The sequence below is a fragment of the Mobula hypostoma genome, chromosome 14 (assembly GCF_963921235.1).
Source record: "Mobula hypostoma chromosome 14, sMobHyp1.1, whole genome shotgun sequence".
NCBI classification, from domain to species: domain Eukaryota; kingdom Metazoa; phylum Chordata; class Chondrichthyes; order Myliobatiformes; family Myliobatidae; genus Mobula; species Mobula hypostoma.
In genome coordinates this window covers 60,902,408-60,921,892 of record NC_086110.1, presented here as the reverse complement: position 1 = coordinate 60,921,892, position 19,485 = coordinate 60,902,408, and the positions used below count along the sequence as shown (strand labels likewise).

The 19,485-nt window shown below is 42.9% G+C and overlaps 1 protein-coding gene across 2 annotated transcripts in view; it reads left to right on the top strand.

Annotated features, from left to right (window-relative positions):
• The window catches only part of LOC134356319 (meckelin-like), a 173,835-nt gene that overhangs the window by 56,208 nt on the left and 98,142 nt on the right, over positions 1-19,485 (top strand). For both annotated transcript variants that reach the window (XM_063067196.1, XM_063067195.1), the window contains exons 9-12: positions 1,113-1,212; positions 7,749-7,826; positions 12,774-12,839; positions 14,514-14,658. In XM_063067196.1, the coding sequence (XP_062923266.1) occupies positions 1,113-1,212; positions 7,749-7,826; positions 12,774-12,839; positions 14,514-14,658 (389 nt within the window). The remainder of the gene's footprint in view (positions 1-1,112; positions 1,213-7,748; positions 7,827-12,773; positions 12,840-14,513; positions 14,659-19,485) is intronic.

Below are 19,485 nucleotides of genomic sequence, written 5' to 3'. Positions count from 1 at the left end.
ATCATCTTCCCCCAGCTCCACCGTTGAGGTCTTAGCAATGCTCACAAGATCTGGTGATCTCTGTGTCATGGTCTTTCCCTTTGCCAATGTCAGCTATTCCAGAATTTCTGGCAGCACCTGCTTCAGAGGTAAAATTTAACAATAAATTGGATGATTCCAGAGCAGTGTTTTAACTCTGTATCGCCCAGTGCCTATCCAGAGGTAGCACCTAAGGACTTCAATTTCCTAGATATAAGAATTAGCTTCATGTATTTTTCCACAAATTTCCTGGTGAGAAACCTGTCTATTATTTGCAATGATACGAGATTCACCTGTACTCCTATTTGTTAACAGGAAAGGAATGGAGGGTTATGGGTTGAGTGCAGTTTGGTGGGACTAGGTGAGAGTAAGAGTTCAGCACGGACTAGAAGGGCCGAGATGGCCTGTTTCCGTGCTGTAATTGTTATATATGGTTAATGCAAATATGTAATCGGCCAATCATGTGGCAGGAACGCAATGCAAAAAACAATGCAGACATGGTCAAGAGGTTCTGTTGTTATTTAGGCCAAATATCAGAATGGGGAAGAAATTTGATTTAAACGACTTTGAATGTGGAATAATTGTTGGTGCCAGACAGGGTGGTTTGATTATCTCAGAATCTGCTAATCTCCTGGCATTTTCACACACAGCAGTTTCTAGAGTTTACAGAGAGTGGTGAGCAGCAGTTCTGTTGGTGAAAACACCTTGTTAATGAGAGAGGTCAGAGGAGAATGGCCAGACTGGTTCAAGCTGACAGGAAGGCAACAGAAACTCAAATAACCAGGTGTTACAAGAGTGGTGTGCAGCAGAGTATCTCTGAACTCACAACATGTTGAACCTTGAAGTGGATGGGCTACAGCAGCAGAAAAGCACGGACATACACGCAGTAATCACTTTATTAGGTACAGGAGATACCAAATAAAGTAGACTTTGATTGTATGTTCCCTCAGCTGTTAGTGCTTGGCCATGATGGAAGTTTGGCAAAAGTTATTTCCTGTCTTGAGACAGCTGCCCACATTTCTTTTAATGGTTAGTTTTATCTTGTTTTCATTGGCTTAACTTGTGCTCTTTATTTTCCTGTTTTTTTGCAAAAGGACTAGCTATCTCCCGAAACTCTTCTATGTGGACTCAAATATAGCCGCACCCCTGGGTCAAACAGCCCCCAAAGGGCTCTCTTTCCAGAAAGATTCCCAGGTGAGTGTGCAGTAATGTTTCAGCACATTTTGGTTCAAGGATTAAACTACTCGATAAAATTGGAGGGTTACTGAAAACTGAAGTAGAAGCAGCAATAGGCTGTTCATCCCTTCCTTCCAGCTCCGCAGCTCAATGAGATCTTTGCTAATCATTTACCTCAGCATCGCCTTTCTGCACCAGCCTCATGTCACTTCATTCCTTTAACATCCAAAAATCTATCGAGTTCTTCTCATAAGTACGCCAGAAAATAGCAGCAGGAGTTGGCCTGTCAGCCCCGCAAGCTGGTCCCTCCATTCACTATGAACATGGTTGCTAGCCTCAGCTCCCCTTCTCTGCCAGTTTGCCCCTTTCCTTGATTTTTCAATTATCTATCTACCTACATCTCTAGTGATTTGGTGTGCACCACTCACCAGGCCAGTGAATTCCACAGATTCATTACCCCTTGAAAGATGGAAGTTCTGCTTTCGGAATTAAGTGACCTGCCCCTTATTTTATAGTTGTGTCCCATCTTCTGCAACTCTTGGGTGGTCCTTTATTTTAACACAGATTCTAGATACACCAGTGACTGGAAGCATCAGCTTGCTATCCACCCTGTCAAAGTGCCTTTGAATTTAATACGTAATCCTTTAAGAAGTGTCATGCAGTTGACTTTCTTGGCAGAGGTCTGACTGTTTATTTAATTGGTGTGAACAAATTTCTCTCTCCCTCAAAGCTGTTGGAGGATGGTAGCAAAGATCAGGGTCTTCAGTTTGTGGATTAGACTGTAGTTCAATTGGACTCTTCTGATTTTGTGTTTTTGTGCCGGTGGGGGGAGGGGGTTTGATGTTTATCTTTGAATCGGTTCCTTTTTTTTTGTTTTGTGGCTGTCTGGAGAAGATGAATCTCAGAGTTGTATACTGCATACATACTTTGATAATAAATATACTTTGATTGAGATGTTAATGCTTCCTACCTCTGTAAACTCAGTGAAGTCACTGTAAAACTCTCTTGGATATCTTAAGATCGTGAGGGTTGCCTTACATTCTTCCTTTTTCTTTTTCAATCTTTTTATTAGTTTCATAATAGTAAACATGGCGTAGTATTGATACGAAGTTATTGGGAATACATTGTTGTAATTGACATAGTTAAGTATAAGCCCAGTTGACACTTAAATGTTAAAACTCCCAATCATACAGGATACAGATGAACAATATAAAACCAAAAAAAATCATGAAAAAGGAAAAAAGATATAAAAATATAACCCCCCCCCCCAAAAAAAACTAACCTAAACAGTGTTAATCAACTAAACTAAAAAAAAGACATGGGCTGTTATGTAACATCATAAAAAAAAGGAACTATTAGTGTCGACAACTCCATTCCTCTCAACAAATATTACAAAGAAATAGAATAAGTTTGGAAAAAGTCAAATTACATCATATGAAAATGTTGAATAAATGGCCTCCAAGTCTTTTCGAATTTAATAGAGGGATCATAAACAACACTTCTAATTTTTTCCAAATTTAAGCACAGTATAGTTTGTGAGAACCAATGAAATGTGGTAGGAGGATTAATCTGTTTCCAATTCAGCAAAATGGATCTTCTAGCATTAATGTAAGAAATGCAATCATCCGACGAGCTGAAGAAGTTAAATGACTTGATTCTATCATTGGTAACCCAAAAATGGCAGTAATTGAGTGAGGTTGTAAGGTTGCCTTACATTCTTAATAATATCAAAGTCAATCAAATGACTGAATCACGAGTGGTCAATCACCAATTACCAATAGTGGAATTCCTCATTAGTTAATTGAAAATTACTTTTCAAAGTCATTGTATTAAATAACATCCTAAGGAGCAGTATCTCAGTATGAATCAGTGCTAGAAGGACACATTCACTCTGCACGCTGTGGTGACAGCTGCTGCCTACCTGCAGACACGTACTTGATAGGCTAAGGCTAGGTCCTAAAATGAATTGTGTTAAAAGCAGATGTTCTGGAGTGATTTCAAGAGGGTAAATCAACTACAAGGTTTAGATAACCATTGGAGAGCTCCCACAGACTTAAGTCTCACAGGTTCTGCTACCCTCTGAGTCTATGATCACTTTCAACTGTTCATGAAATCTTTCACAACCAGAACAGTATAATTGTGGTGAGGAGGAGTTTATTTTAGCTTTGAGTTGATACTGAATCTTTATAGATCAATCTATTCGATCCATTCCCTCACCTTTCCCCAAACCCATGCAAGTAATTCAGTCAAGTTGCTGCTAATCCTACCTTTAGTTATTGTTATTACAACTTTCTCTACCATCAAGGTTAATCACCTTGATTTGTAGTTACTGCGGTTATCCCCATTCTCCTCTCCCATCGCATCTTTGCAATTTCCATTCTTCAGGCACCTTCCCTGAATCTTTCATCATCATCATTTTGTACCGTATTGTATGATGTGGGCAATCATGGCTTTCCTATCCCTGACCATGGCAAATTTATGGCAAATTTTTCTACAGAAGTAGTTTGCCATTGCCTTCTTCTGGGCAGTGTCCTTAGAAGAAGGGTGACTCCAGCCATTATCAATACTCTTGCAAGACTGTCTGCCTGGTGTCAGTGGTTGCATAGCGAGGACGTGTGATCTGCACCAACTGCTCATATGACCATCCGCCACCTGCTCCCTTGGCTTCATGTGACCCTGATCGGGGGCTGAGCAGGTGCTACAGCTTGCCCAAGGTGACCTGCAGGCTAGTGGAGGAAAGGAGTGCCTTACACCTCCTTTGGTAGAGATGTATTTCCCCCGCACCACCCATCTAAATCTATAAGCATTTCAAAGGTTACAGTCGGAGTCTCTATAACTTCTCCCATTCTGTTCCTCAGCAACCTCAGACAAATCCCATCTGAACCAGAGGATTTATCCGTTTCCTATGTAGTCAGCCTCCTTTATCATCTTAACTCATCCTGAATCTCAACATTTGAGACTCCAGCAGCATCTTGGTGTTGAAGTACTCATGTACTGTCTCAGTAATGCACCCTACCTTACTGAGTGTCACTTACGGGCCCCACCTTTGTAACGACTCTTTTGTCCTTGAATGAGTGTGGGAAAATGTTTGTGTTTACTTTTACATACACTGCCAATCTTTTTACATGCTCTGGCTTTTCTTCCTACTTACTTTCTCCTTGAGTTTTCTGTGACTTATGTTAGCAATCTGCTCCTTTCCCCACTCTATTTCACTGTCTCTAGTTAGTCATTCACAGAGCTCCACAGTTAATTTCCCAGCTTTTCTCCACTCCACGGGAATGCATCAGAAACACTTTCTCTCTAAAGGTCTCCCTCGGTTTAATTATAATATCCCCTACCAGTCTTTGATTAACTTTTCCCCAGACCAGTCATTCTCCTTTTGAAATCTGCTCTTCTCCAATTGATTGCTTTTATGTTGCAATAGTTTATATCCCCTTCCATAGTTATTCTGAGCCTTAAGATATTACACTTGTTATTTGGAGGTTCCCCCCATTATTACTTGCTGCACTGGATCTGCTCAATTCCCTTGAACCGAGTTCATCAGAAATGTAGAAATCAAGAAGGTTCTTCTTAACCCACCTTAAAACTTTTCCTCCACTCTGACCCTTGTGTTATTTCTACCACAGAATGCATTTGAATAGATGCATACTCCCATTAGCACTACCTTTTGACTTCTGTACATTTTCCAAATCATCCCCCCCACCCCAAACAATGTTTCACCACTTGTGTCCTTCCCACTGGTTGGCAGCCTGTGGAATGGTCCCAGCAGTGCAGTAGCATTGCAAGAATTGCACTTGTAGCCCAACAACCTAATCTTAGTATGCATTTGGGATTTAAAGTGTGCATTTGTAAACATGTATTTATTTATTTATTGAGATGCATCACGCGTAGGCCCTCCCAGCCCTTTAAGGCACGCCACTTAGCAATCCCCAGATTTAATCCTAGCCTAATCATGGGACGATTTACAGTGACCAATTAACCTATCAGCCGGTATGTCTTTGGACTGTGTGAGGAAACCCACGCGGTCACAGGGAGAACGTACAGACTCCTTACAAGCAGCAGCGAGAATTGAACGCCGGTTGCTGGTACTGTAAATCGTTGTGCCGTCCATCTGTCCTATCTGATCATGTTATGGGTTGTTTATCGCTCTCAGTCCTGTTTGCGCCATGGCTCTTTTTCCTTTTCAACGCTGGTGTCCTGTACACAGCCGCTGCAAAATCACCTGACACCAGGAGGCAACTGTAGAATCACTGTAGAAGCACCGGATAGTTGCCCTGTCTCTGGCCTTCTGACTTTTCTTCTTCATCTCTACCCAGAAGGGCAACACATCAGCGCTGCTAGTGATGTGGCTTAGAAACAGTCCCTTCAGCCCACACTGTCTGCACTGACCCACGTACACTGAAAACACAATCAGTGCGTGAATGTGCAGAGAATGCAGGAATAATGTAAGGAGAAAGGGTTGTTTTAGTTTGATATCTAACTCTGAGTTTAATTAGTTCAGTACAACATTGTGGGCTGAAGGGCACGTTCCTTTGCTGCACACTAACAATAATCCTCTTTGTTTTGTTATCTCGGCCTTGATTGTACTCCAAGTAATTGGTTAATTAATTGAGCGATTGGTTTATTATTGTCAGAATGCAGAATATGGTGTTTCATTACATTTACAGAGAAAACAGTACAAGTAGGCAAAGTTCAAGGGCAACGATGAGGTAGACTGAGAGATCAAAAATTCATTACTGTCTCATAAGAGGACCATGCGGGTGTCTTATAACATCAGGATACAGGTGGTCGTAGAGTCATCGAGAGCTACAGCACAGAAATAGGCCCTTTGGCCCATCTAGCCCATGACAAAACCATTTAGACTGCCTACTCCCATTGACCTGCACTCGGACCATAGCTTTCCATAGGCTGGTGGTATATGTCCTCAAGATTTTTGTACCTTCTGCTGATGGGACAGACGAGGAGAGGGTATGACTTAAGTGGGATAGATCCTTGCTTATGTGATTTCTCTACCACTTTTAATATTGTCCTTACTCATAACTACACTCGCCCATCTTATTTTCAAAGTGCGAAGTCCAAAGTAAATTTATGATCAAAGTACATACACCGTATGTCACCATATGCAACCCTGAGATTCACTTTCTCGTGGGCAAACTCAACAGATGTATAGTCGACCTTCACTAATCCGACTACCTGTAAACCGGATCCTTCGATAATCCGGCACTGATTTCAAATTTTCCACACAACTGTAATTTCAAATTTCCCGGGCCACCTGCGCATTGTTTTGGTTGCGCCAGATCTGTTCACGTGTTGGTGCGCTCTTGTAAGCACAGACAGGTGATTCCTGCTTGTTTTCCTGCATTTATTAATATCATTGGCTCTTTTTTAGCCCCAAATATGGCCCCAGTGAGTAAAGAAAATGCACCTCGTGAAAATACCGCGCATTATCCATTAAAGATAAGTTTGAACTCTTGAAAAAACTGGACAGTGATGTATCGGTGAAAAGCTTGTGTGAGTTTTACAATATTGGCTCTTCCACAATGTACGATATAAAGAAGCAGAAAGAAAAACTGCTACATTTTTTTGCTGATAGTGGCTCAAAGAAACGTGCATAAGAAAAACACTGAAAGACGGAAGAAGTTTGGAACTAGATAAAGTGCTGATGACACACACAAAATGCTGGTGGAACACAGCCAGCCAGGCAGCATCTGTAGGAAGATATTCTGCAGATGCTGTAAATCCAGAGTAACACCCACAAAATATTGGAGGATCTCAGCAGATCAGGAGCATTTATAGAAAAGAATAAAGAGTTAACTTTTCAGGCTGAGACCCTTCAAGGAAGGGAGAAAAAGCCGGACTAAGAAGGGGAAGGAGTACAAGCTGATGGATGACAGGTGAATTGGATGGTGGGTGGGAAGATGAAGTGAGAAGGTGATAGGTGGAAAAGGTAAAGGGCTGAAGATGAAAGTGAGGAGATTGGAAAAGGAAGGAGGAGGGGAACCAGAGGGAGATAATGGGCGAAGGAGAGTAAGCGGGGAGCCAGAATGGGCATGGTGAGGGGGTGGAATTCATGGATGTTTGAGAAATTAATGTTCATGCCATCAGGTTGGAGGCTGTCCAGACAGAATATGAGGTGTTGCTCCTCCAGTGTCAGAGCAGCCTCATTGTGGTAGTAGAGGACAAGTCAGAATAGGAATGGGGATTGGAATTAAAATGGTTGGCCCCTGGAAAACGCAAACACGAGGAATTCTGCAGATGCTGGAAATTCAGGCAACACACATCAAAGTTGCTGCCTGGCCTGCTGCATTCACCAGCAACTTTGATGTATGTTGGCCCCTGGAAAATCCTGCTTGTTGCGGATGGAACAAAGATGCTCAAGTATTAGAGTATTATCATTATTTTAGTTGCTGTGCATTGTTCACTGGTTTTTATTTTCCATTCAGGTAAAATTACATTTTTTTGTTACTGGGAATGGGAAACTGGAAGGATCTTTCCTGAACTGATATGTCCAGCTTGGTGTGTGTTTCAGTTTTATCCTTTTTATTTGCCAATAGATCACCTTAAAAATTGTGAAATATGATGCTCATGGACATTTTCTTGGTTGGGAAGATGTCAGAGGAGGCACTTTACAGGTGAGAAATTGCTTGGTATCACTTTTGGAGTTGCTGCCGCATGCACAACTAAAACTGGAATATTGCAGATATCAAACTCAGTGTGTTATTGGCAGTATTTAGTTTTTATTATCTTAACTTCATGGGACCATAAGACCATAAGGTATAGGAGCAGAATTAGGCCATTTGGCCCATTGAGTCTGCTCCATCAGTTCATCATGGTTGATCCAATTTTCCTCTCAGCTCCAATTTCCTCCCTTGTCCTCATATCACGTCATGTCCTGACCGATCGAGAATCTGTCAATCTCTGCCTTAAGCATATGTAAAGACTTGGCCTCCACAGCTGTCTGTAACAAACAATTCCACAGATTCACCACTTTCTGGCTGAAGAAATGCCTTCTCATCTCCTTTTTAAAAATTCACTCTTCTATTCTGATGCCGAGTCCTCTGGTCTTAGACTCCCCCACCACAGGAAACATTCTCTCCACATCCACCCTATCAAAGCCTTTCACCATCCACCTTAAGACCTTTGAGTTTGCTTCTCACTTTTTTCTTTGCAATAGCAATGGCACTCACTCCTGCTCCCTGACACTCACTGACCTCTGGCACACTGCTGGTATCTTCCACAGTGAAGACAGATACAAAGTACCCATCTGCCATTTCTTTGTCCGCCATTACTACCTCACCAGCATCATTTTCCAGTGGTCCAGTATCAACTCTCACCTCCCTTTTATTCTTTATATGACTGAAAATCTTTTGGTATTCTGCTTTATTATATTGGCTAGTTTGCTCATATTTCATCTTTCCCCTTCTCATAGCTATTTTAGTTGCCTTTTGTTGGATTTTAAAAGTTTTCTAGTCATCCAACTTCCCACTCACTTTTGCAACCTTATATGCCCTTTTCTTGGCTTTTATGCAGTCCTTAACTTCCTTTGTCAGCCAAGGTTGCCCATTTAATAAAAACTTCTGTGGGACATTATCTATCCTGCACCTTGTGAACTATTCCAAGAAACTTCAGCCACCTCTGCTCTGCTGTCATCCCTGCCAGTACCCTCCTCCAATCCACTTGGGCAGGTTCCTCTCTCATGCCTCATTCCATGGTACTGATACATGTGACTTACGCTTCTCCCTCTCAAATTGCAGTATGAATTCAATCATGTTATGATTACTGTCTCCTAAAGCAGGGGTCCCCAACCTATTTTGCACTGCAGACCGGTTTCATATTGACAATGTTCTTGCGGACCGGCCGACCGGCGGGGGCGGGGGTGGGGAGTAGGGTAGGGTTACCAACAGACAAGAGTAGCAGTCAAAACGTTGTGTTTACCCTGTGAAAGACTACAATCACCATGAAGCCTTGCACGGGCACCAGTGTGCAAGTGCCGATTTTTTTCTACTTATTGTTTTTGGCAATTCTGTTCGTGGGGGGGCGGCTGTTAATCACGACCGCAATATAGGTGACAAGTGGCTAATACACTCAATTTCATTTCTCAAAGGGTTTATCTAACGAATTTAATATTAAACACATAGCACATATTTTTTTTCTCGCATGAATATAGCGATAAGTCAATTATCAGGGGAGGACAGGGGAGTTTGAAGTAAGTGTTAAACGAACTTCCAGTAGAAGTGATAGAGGCAGGTTCGATATTATCATTTAATGAAAAATTGGATAGCTATATGGACAGGAAAAGAATGGAGGGTTATGGGCTGAGTGCAGGTCGATGGGACTAGGTGAGAGTAGCGTTCGGCACGGATTAGAAGGGCAGAGATGGCCTGTTTCTGTGCTGTTATGGTTATATGGTTATATAAGTCAATAGCATCATAACATTTTAAGTAATGTTTGGCTATTAAACACACATCACATATTTTCCCCGTATGAACATATAAAATCATTGCAACACACCAATATTGCTGAATCAGTGGGAGCCCTGGGCTTGTTTTCCTACAACAACATGGTCCTATCGAGGGGTGATGGGAGACAGCGATACTCGAAGGGGGTTCCTTATGTCCAGTCTATTCCGCAATTAACTTTCATTGCATTCATTGCAGAGATATGCTGGAAATGGAAGCAACGTTTGCTGTGCTTTTGTGACTATCTCAGGATAGTCAGCCTTGACTTTGATCCAGAATGCCGGCAGAGATGTTATGTCAAACGTACTTTTTAGCCCGCCGTCATTTGCAAGCTCGAGGAGTTGATCTCCTTCCCGCGCTGACATGGATGACGCGCAGGTCATGACCTCGTGTGTGTTCAAGCTCAACAGTGGGCGTGACAGGGAATGAGGAAAGGTGCAGCTGACTCCTATCGCCAAATCATATCGTTTCTCGCGGCCCGGTAGCACATGCTTTGCGGCCCGGTGGTTGGGGACCGCTGTCCTAAAGGTTCCTTTACATTAAGCTGACTAATAAAATTGGGGTTATTACATATCATCCAGTCTAAGATAGCCTTTCCCCTGGTAGGCTCAACCACAAGCTGCTCTAAAAAGCCATCTCATAGGCATTCAACAAATTCCTTCTGTTGCGATCTGACTCCGGCCTGATTTTCCCCAATTGCCTTGCATATTGAAGTCCCCCATTACCATTATGTCATTACCCTGATTACATACCTTTTCCAGCTCCCCTTGCAATCTTAACCCCTCATTGTGGTTACTATTTGGCCTATATATGATTCCCATAATGTTTTTTCCCCCTTGCAGTTTCTTAACTCCATCCACAAAGATTTGACATTCTCTGACCTCTTTCTAAAGATGTACAGTAATTCCATCTTATACCAATAGAGGCACACCACTGCCTATGCCTTCCTGCCTGTTCTTTCTATACAAAGTATATCCTTTGAGGTTAAGCTCCCAGTTATGGCCTTCTTTCAGCTACAACTCAATGATGCCCACAACATCATACCAACTAGTCTCTGCACCATGAGTTTGTCCACCTTCTTCTGAATGCTATGTGCATTTAAATACAGTACCTTCAATCCTGCATTCTTCACCCTTATGAATTTTGCCTCGGTGGTACAACTTAACTCTTTGCTCTGTTTGTAGTTGTACCCAATCATTGGCTTGTTCTTACTTATGTTCATATTACACCCGTCATCCACTTGTAAACCTTCTGGCTTATTCTCAGCTCTATCATACTGGTTCCAATCCCCTGCCATATTAGATTAAGCCACTCACAGAATCTCTTGTAATTGGTCTCTTGATATTGGTCTCCCTCAGATTCAAGTGCAAACCATCCCTTTTGTAGAAGTCACACCTGCCCCAGAAGAGATCCCAATGATTCAGAAATCTGAATCCCTGCCCCCACTCCAATTCTTCAGCCGCACATTTATCCGCCACCTCATTCTATTCCTATCCTCATTGTCGCGTGGCACAGGCAGTAATCCCAAGAGTACTACACTTGAGGTCCTGCTTCTTCCTTCCTAACTCTGCTTTCAGGACCTCCTCCCTTTTTCTACTTATGTCATTGGTACCAATATGTACTATGACTTCTGACTGCTCTCTCTCCCTTTTCAGGATATTGTCAATATTATAATATGTGTATAAGATGATGGTGTATAAGTTGGCGGTGAAAACATCAATAATTTCAGATATGCAGATGACACTGTGTTAATTGCAAGTACCGAGGAAGTACTACAAAACTTAATTGATATAATGGGTTTATCTATCAATTGCAAGAAGACTGAATGTATGGTGATATCCAAAAAGAAGGAGAATCCTATCTGCAGGCTGAGAATAAACGGGGAAGACATAAGACAAGTTCAGAACCTTTGCTACTTAGGAAGCTGGGTGACATCAGATGGCAGGTGCGACTTGGACATCAAAAGAAGAATAGGGATGGCAAAAGACACCTTTAGGAGAATGAAGAGTATACTGACCAATACTAAGCTAGGCATGACAACCCGCCTCAGAGTACTGAAATGTTATGTTTATCCAGTTATGTTATAATGGCTCAGAGTGTTGGACAATATCTAGTAACATGAGGAAATGAATTGAAGCAGCAGAGATGTGGTTTTTGAGGAGTATGCAAAGAATATGGACGAAATGAATATCTAATGAGGATGTCATGAACAGAGAAAACACAAAAAGAGAAATAATGTATGAGATCATGAAAAGGCAATGTAACTTCATTGGGCGTGATTAGGAAAGAGGAGTTAGAATGCATGGTAATTATGGGAAAGACTGAGGGAAGAAAACAAGGGGAAGACAAAGACAAGTGATGATGGAGACAGCAGCCAGAGAACTGGAAATGAATACCAATGAATTGATTCACTTGAACCGAAACAGGAGTGTGTGGGCCATGGCAGTCAAAGCTCAAACTGGGCACGGCACCTGATGATGATGATGATAATAAGATGATGAGAGGCATTGATCATATGGATAGTCAGAGGCTTTTTCCCAAGGCGGAAAAACGAGAGGGCACAGTTTTAAAGTGCTTGGAAGTAGGTACAGAGATGTCAGGGGTAAATTTTTTATGCAGAGAGTGGTGAGTGTGTGGAATGGGCTGCCAGTGACGGTGGTGGAAGCGGATACAATAGGGTCTTTTATGAGACTCCTGGACAGGTATGTGTAGCTCAGAAAAATAGAGGGCAATGAGTAACCCTAGGTAATTTCTCAGGGAAGGACATGTTGGGCACAGCTTTGTGCGCCGAAGGGCCTGTATTGTGCTGTAGGTTTTCTGTTTGTATTATTTCACTCATTCCAAGTTAAGGGCTAAATTTCTAACAGTTGTCCACATTGAGGAAAAATCATTGACTCAGCCTCACGGACTTAGCTGCATAAGTTCTTATTCCAGAGTTGTTGTCACATCACAAAGTAGTGATACCAAACATGGACAGGTTCTCCAAAATGACAGCCATGACATTTCCTGTAGAATGGACCGCTGGTCCTGTTTTGACCTGACTAAATTACGATTTTCCTCATGGACCACACTGTAATTGGTTCACCTTGTCAGCACACCTTTATGTTTTTTTTTTAACAGCTATGCCCCAACACACAGACATTGTTGGATGCAGCATACAAATTTGGGTCTTTCTTCGTCCAGTCGGTGAGTCCTGTTGAAAGAGGGTGCAGAACTTTTTGGAACAACAGACAGTTTACTGGAGGAATTTGGGGGGGGTGGTCAAGCAGGTTTTGGTGCAGATGGGGTTGTTGGGTAACAAATTCTCCGTCTGATTCAGGCTTTTGACGATTGCTTTCCTCACACAGATCCTGCTGAACCTGTAGGGTTCCTCCAGCAGATTGTTTGTTGTTCAGATTCCCACATCTGTAGCTACTTGCATTTCCTTAGATCATCTTGGATTATGTGTGTTTACCTTAAATCTGAAGATACCATTGGAGACTTAATCTTTGTTGCAGGTTGTGAAAGCCTTGAAACAGACACAAAATGCTGGAGGAACTCAGCAGGTCAGGCTGCATCTATGGAGGGCAATGAACATTTGATGCTTTGTGCTGAGATCCTTCATCAGGAATACTGAAAGATCTTGATGAAGGGTCTTGGCCTGAAATGTCACTGTTCATTCCTTAACATTGATGCTGCCTGACCTGCTGAGTTCCTCCTGCTTCTTGTGTTTGTTCCTCTGGATTTTGAGCATCTGCAGGATTACACCCATTTCTGGTGATCTGAGTGTGAACTATATCTTTCTCTGATGTCACATCAGTTCACACCAAAAATGATCACTCAGTTGGGACATTCTCATTTTCAGAAACCATGACTGTGTTTTTCTCTGAATGAAAAGGTTTAGAAGATAACTGGTGCTTCGTAGATGCCAGGGCTGCCTGTGAGGGTCAGATTAGTTGAGCAGCACTTTCTGTGGTAGCTGTGCAGAGTTGTGGAGATGAGGGACAACAGGGCCAGGCTGAATACTCTTCTGCCTTCATGTGGGCAGATCATCAGTTGGTAGCTCTTTAGCAGGCCAACTGGATAATGAGACGTTATAAATTCAAGAGATTCTGGAGATGCTGGAGGTCCAGGGTAACACACACAAAGTACTGGAGGAACGCAGGTCAGGCAACATCTATGGAAATGAATAAAGAGTTGAAATTTCGGGTTGAGATCCTTCATCAGGTCTGGAGAGGAAGGAGAAAGAAGCCAGAAGGAGAAGGAAGGGCGAGGAGAACGAGTACAAACCGGAAGGTGATGTTTCTGCTTTTCCCCTCCCCTCTTACCCCTTCTCTTCTCCTCGCATGCATATCAGCTCTCGCTCTGGTGCCCACCCTCCTTCCCATTCTCCCATGGTCCATTATCCTCTCCTATCAGACTCCTCCTTCTTCAGCCCCTTACTTTTTCTACCGATCACCTCCCAGCTTCTCAATTAATCCCACCCACCTACCTGCCCATCACCTAGCTTCACCTACCACCATCTACTTTATACTCCTTCCTGCTCCCGCTCTCCCCACCTTCTTATTCTTGCTTCTTCCCCTTTTCAGTACTGATGCAGGCCTAAAATATCAACTCTTTATTCCTTTCCACAGATGCTGTCTAACCTGCTGTGTTCCTCCAGCATGTTGTGTGTGTCTTAGTGGAGTGCCACTGGTACCTTTTATAACTGTTTCATCTCGGTGGAAGGAAAAACAGTGAACACCATGAGTTATCACAGGACTTTGTGTTTGCCCCCAAATTGACCTCGTTTCTAATTGCTGACACGGCCTGTTGAAGAACTGGATCCAGGTTTGGAGACCAGGTGTTCATTAGCAAGTGACGCTCACTGCTTTATTTCAGTGTACAATACGAATCTCGGACCTTCTGCGCCGATTCCCGGAGCCAGTGCTTTATGAACTCTTTCTCCACTACGCCGATAACCAAGAGCAGCCAAAAGTCTGGCCCATCCCAGTGCGCAGTCTGAATCTGGACAGGAATGGTTTGGGTAAGTCACTGGTTTCATCAACCCTGCAGAGGTAGTGATGGTGAGGTGACTGCTTTGTATTTAGTATTCGAATAATCCTGTAAGTATATTTGGTTGAGCATTCTTGTTGATTTAAATAACCAATTACATGTAAAGATAAGTGAGTTGCACATGTCATGACACTACCATGTGATAAGTGTGTGCCTTGTTTAATGTAAACTCGATCTAAGACTTCTATCTCTCAGCTCTTTTTTCCTTTGAATTAGTTTAAATTAGTTTAACGTTTTGAAGTTACAGAACATAACACTGATCAGAAACACAGACTGGTTGCGCAGAGAATGGTTGCATCGGCTATCTGAATCTATATTGGCTTATTGTGGACTATTTCCTGTAAAATTAAATAAATAGTGCAAAAAGAGAGAAAAAAAGTAGTGAGGTAGTGTTCATGGGTTCACTGTCCATTTAGAAATTAGATGGCAGAGGGGAAGAAGCTGTTCCTGAATCGTTGACTGTGTGCCTTCAGGCTCCTGTTGGTAGCTATGAGAAGAGGATATGTCCTGGGTGTTTGGGGTCCTTAATGGTGAATGCCTCTTTTTTGAGGCATCGCTCGTTGAAGACGTCCTAGATGCTGGGGAGGCTGGTGCCCATGATGGAGCTGACTGAGTTCACAACTTTCTGCAGTTTATCCCACCCATACCAGACGGTGATACAGCCAGTTAGAATGCTCTCCACGGTACATCTGTAGAAATTTGAGAGTGTCTTTGGTGACATAAAAAATCTCCTCAAACTCCTAATGAAATATAGCCATTGTCATGCCCTCTTTGCAACTGCATCAATATGAAATATTAATAATGCCATCTTAAATGTAGGGGGCACAGGAAAAAGATTTGCAGATGGTACAAATATTGTCCATGTGGGTGACAGTGAGGAAGGTAAGGTTTGGAGAGAAGTTCCATCACAGAGTCAGACAGGCCCCTTGGCCTATCGATTAATTGATTCTCACCCAGAGCTCATTGACACAAGCCCAGAAGGGGCATTTGGGCAGAGAAGTGGTGATATAATTCAATCTGTAGAAGTGTGAGAGAGTGAATTTGGGAAGACAAGGGAACAAAGAGTAAATAAACACTGGTGGATTGAACTGTTTGGAGGAACAAAGGGGTTTTGGAATGTAGTGGGAAGACTAATAGAAGGTAGTTACTCTCTCTACTCGATTATCCACTTTATACTTAATACTTTATTGTTACCGGACAATTGATACTAGAGCGTGCAATCATCACAGCGATATTTGATTCTCTGCTTCCCGCTCCCTGGATTACAAATCGATAGTAAATATTAATAATTTAAATTATAAATCATAAATAGAAAATAGAAAAATGGAAAGTAAGGTAGTGCAAAAAAACTGAGAGGCAGGTCCGGATATTTAGAGGGTACGGCCCAGATCTGGGTCAGGATCCGTTCAGCAGTCTTATCACAGTTGGAAAGAAGCTGTTCCCAAATCTGGCCGTATGAGTCTTCAAGCTCCTGAGCCTTCACCCGGAGGGAAGAGGGATGAAAAGTGTGTTGGCTGGGTGGGTCGTGTCCTTGATTATCCTGGCAGCACTGCTCCGACAGCATGCGGTGTAAAGTGAGTCCAAGGACGGAAGATTGGTTTGTGTGATGTGCTGCACCGTGTTTACGATCTTCTGCAGCTTCTTCCGGTCTTGGACAGGACAACTTCCATACCAGGTTGTGATGCACCCTAGAAGAATGTTTTCCACGGTGCATCTATAAAAATTAATTTAACCTCCTGACCTTTCTCCCACATGGGAACACAGCTCAACTGTAGCTGAAACATTTTCACTCTGAAAGCCTCCTCGATAGTTCACTCACAATTCTCCCGCTGAGCACAACTTCCTTTACTAGACAGAGCACTGATTATAAGAGAACTGTGTATTACATTGAACAGACCACAGCTTGTGCACACTGCTCTGGTCACCACATTACTGGGTGGATGTAACTGCAGTGGAGAGTGCACAGAGGGAATTGATGTAATTGGAAAATTGTCGCTATGTGGGGTAAGTCTTCTTTAGTGCATAGAACAAAGTTGTGCTGAAATAAATAAAATAGTAATTCACATCAATACCACAAGTTCCATATCCCTCTACTCTTTGCCTTTCATGTGTTTAAGGGCATTTTAAAGGTCTCTGTTGTGTCTGCCTCCACCAGCACCTCTGACAGCACACTCCAGGCACCCACCACTCCCTGCGTAAAAAAAAATCTTGCCCCCCACATCTTGTTTGAGCTTCCCTCCTCTCACCTTAAATGTATGCCCTTTGTTGATAAATATTTGGCATTTGGACCCTGGGAAAAAAGATACTGGTAGCCTCCAACCTGATGGCATGAACATCGACTTCTCTAACTTCCGCTAATGCCTCACCTCCCCCTCATACCCCATCTGTTACTTATTTTTATACACACATTCTTTCTCTCTCTCTCCTTTTTCTCCCTCTGAATGTACCCCTTGCCCATCCTCTGGGTCCCCCCCCCTTGTCTTTCTTCCCGGACCTTCTGTCCCATGATCCTCTCATATCCCTTTTGCCTATCACCTGTCCAGCTCTTGGCTCCATCCCTCCCCCTCCTGTCTTCTCCTATCATTTTGGATCTTCCCCTCCCCCTCCCACTTTCAAATCTCTTATTAACTCTTCCTCCAGTTAGTCCTGACGAAGGGTCTCGGCCTGAAACGTCGACTGTACCTCTTCCTAGAGATGCTGCCTGGCCTGCTGCGTTCACCAGCAACTTTGATGTGTTTTGCCTATCTTTCTACTCTAATCGTGCCTCTCGTAATCTTATAAACTTCTACCTGGTCTTCCTTCCACCTATGCCACTGCAGAGAAAACAACCCAAGTTTTTCCATCTTCTCCTTAAAGCACATACCCTCTTATAAACACAATAAGCAGAAGAGGTTCTGCAGATGCTGGAAATCCAGAGCAACACACTCAAAATAGTAGATGAACTCAGCAGGTCAGGCAGCATCTATAGACAGGAATAAACAGTCGATGTTTTGGACTGAAATGCCTCATCGGGACTGGAAAGGAAAGGGAAAGAAGCCAGAATCCTGATAACCCTCTTCTATTCCCTTATTGTTTTCTTGAGAATGGAGAACATTGAGGAAGGACTTAATTGAGGTATATAAAGTTATGGGGGGGGGGGCAGTCAACAAGGGGAATAAATTTAAAGTAGTTGCTACAAGTATTAGATAGGGCAAAGAGGAAGTTTAGTTTTACCCGGAAGTTGTTGGAGTCAGGATATCACTGTCTGGTGATTCAGGATTGTTTAATGTCATGTCCAGGACACAAATTTAAGGGAGCACATTATAATTGTTACTCCAGGTCCAAAGCAGCACAAAAAAACGCAGTAAGAAAAAGGACGTAATATCAAAAAAAACACAAGAAATATACATAAGATAGCTTACATGCATAGATCGATTTTATGTCCATAAAGTGACACAAGACACTGGAGTGTTTGTACATAAGGTGACTTACAGAAAATGATAAAGTAGCGGTGGTTGGGGGTGTGGATTGGGGGGCTAGTGAGTGGAGATGTTGAACAGCCTTGTATAGTGGGTAGGCTGATACCAGTAATGCACTGGTCAGTTTTGATCACCCATCGTAGAGCCTTCTAGTCTGCTGCAATGCAGTTCTGTTAGGGTGCTGGGTACAGCACATCTGTAGAATGACGTGAGTGTGAATGTGCATAGTCTAGCTCTTCTCAGCCTCCTCAAAAGTAGAGGTGTTGGTGAGCCTTCCTGATTGTGCAGAATGTGTCCTGGGACCGTGAGACATTGTGCAAAATGTGCACCCCAAGGAGTTTGAGATTGTTAGCAGTTGCCACGGCTGTACCCCCGATGTAAAGAAGGGTGTGAGAGGTGTGAGTTCTCTGAAGACAGTAACCATCTCCTTTATTGTGTTGACACTGAGGAAAAGGTTATTTGCATAGCACCAGCGTGAAGGTGGGAGGATTCCCTCGTCACAGCAGGAGCACTTGGAAGAGATGTGATCTGCATGACTAGGCAAAGATAATTCCCTGAATCCACATCACTATATCAGAGTGCTTTGTGGGAGCATGCTGTGTGCAACTGGCTGCAGATTTTCTGCAAAGGGGATTGAAGAAGTGTTGCATTGGCTTTCAGAGTTGTTGGTCTAGGACCATAAGACATAGGAGCAGAATCCGGCCCATTGTGTCTATTCCGCCATTCGATTATGGCTGATTTATTAAGTGTTTTCTCAACACTTCTCCTGTCTTTCCCTTATAATCTTTGACGCCTTTGCTAAACAAAAACCTATCAACCTCCCCTTTAAATATACCCAATAACTTGGCTGTAAGAGTACAGTGCTTTGAAAAAGTCTTAGGCACATATATCTAGCTCAAGTGCATAGGAATTTTGTACAGTACTGTATTTGTCAGCGTGGAGTGGAGAATGAGTTTGTAAATTTGGCGGGAGCGAAGGATGTTGGGAATGACAGTGGTGGAGTGCCGTGGAAGGGGTGTGGGAAAGGTGGCAGAGAGGAAGTACCGGGGGGGAGGTGACACGGAAATAGACACAGCCAGCCCTGAGACACCAGGCAAGGTCAGTTGGTTCCGAAGAATTAGTTTATTGATCATTATAGAATGTCTCTCTGGTGCTCCCTGCTTCCTCCCCTCTCCCTTCCCCTTTACCCAACCATGATTCCCCTCTCCCTGCCCCCTTCCCTCTCTCAGTCCACAATAGAATCAGGTTTACATCACTCACATAAGTCATGAATTTTGTGCTTTTTTCCCAGTAGCGCAGTGTAATGCATAAAATTACTACAGTACTGTGCAAAAGTCTCA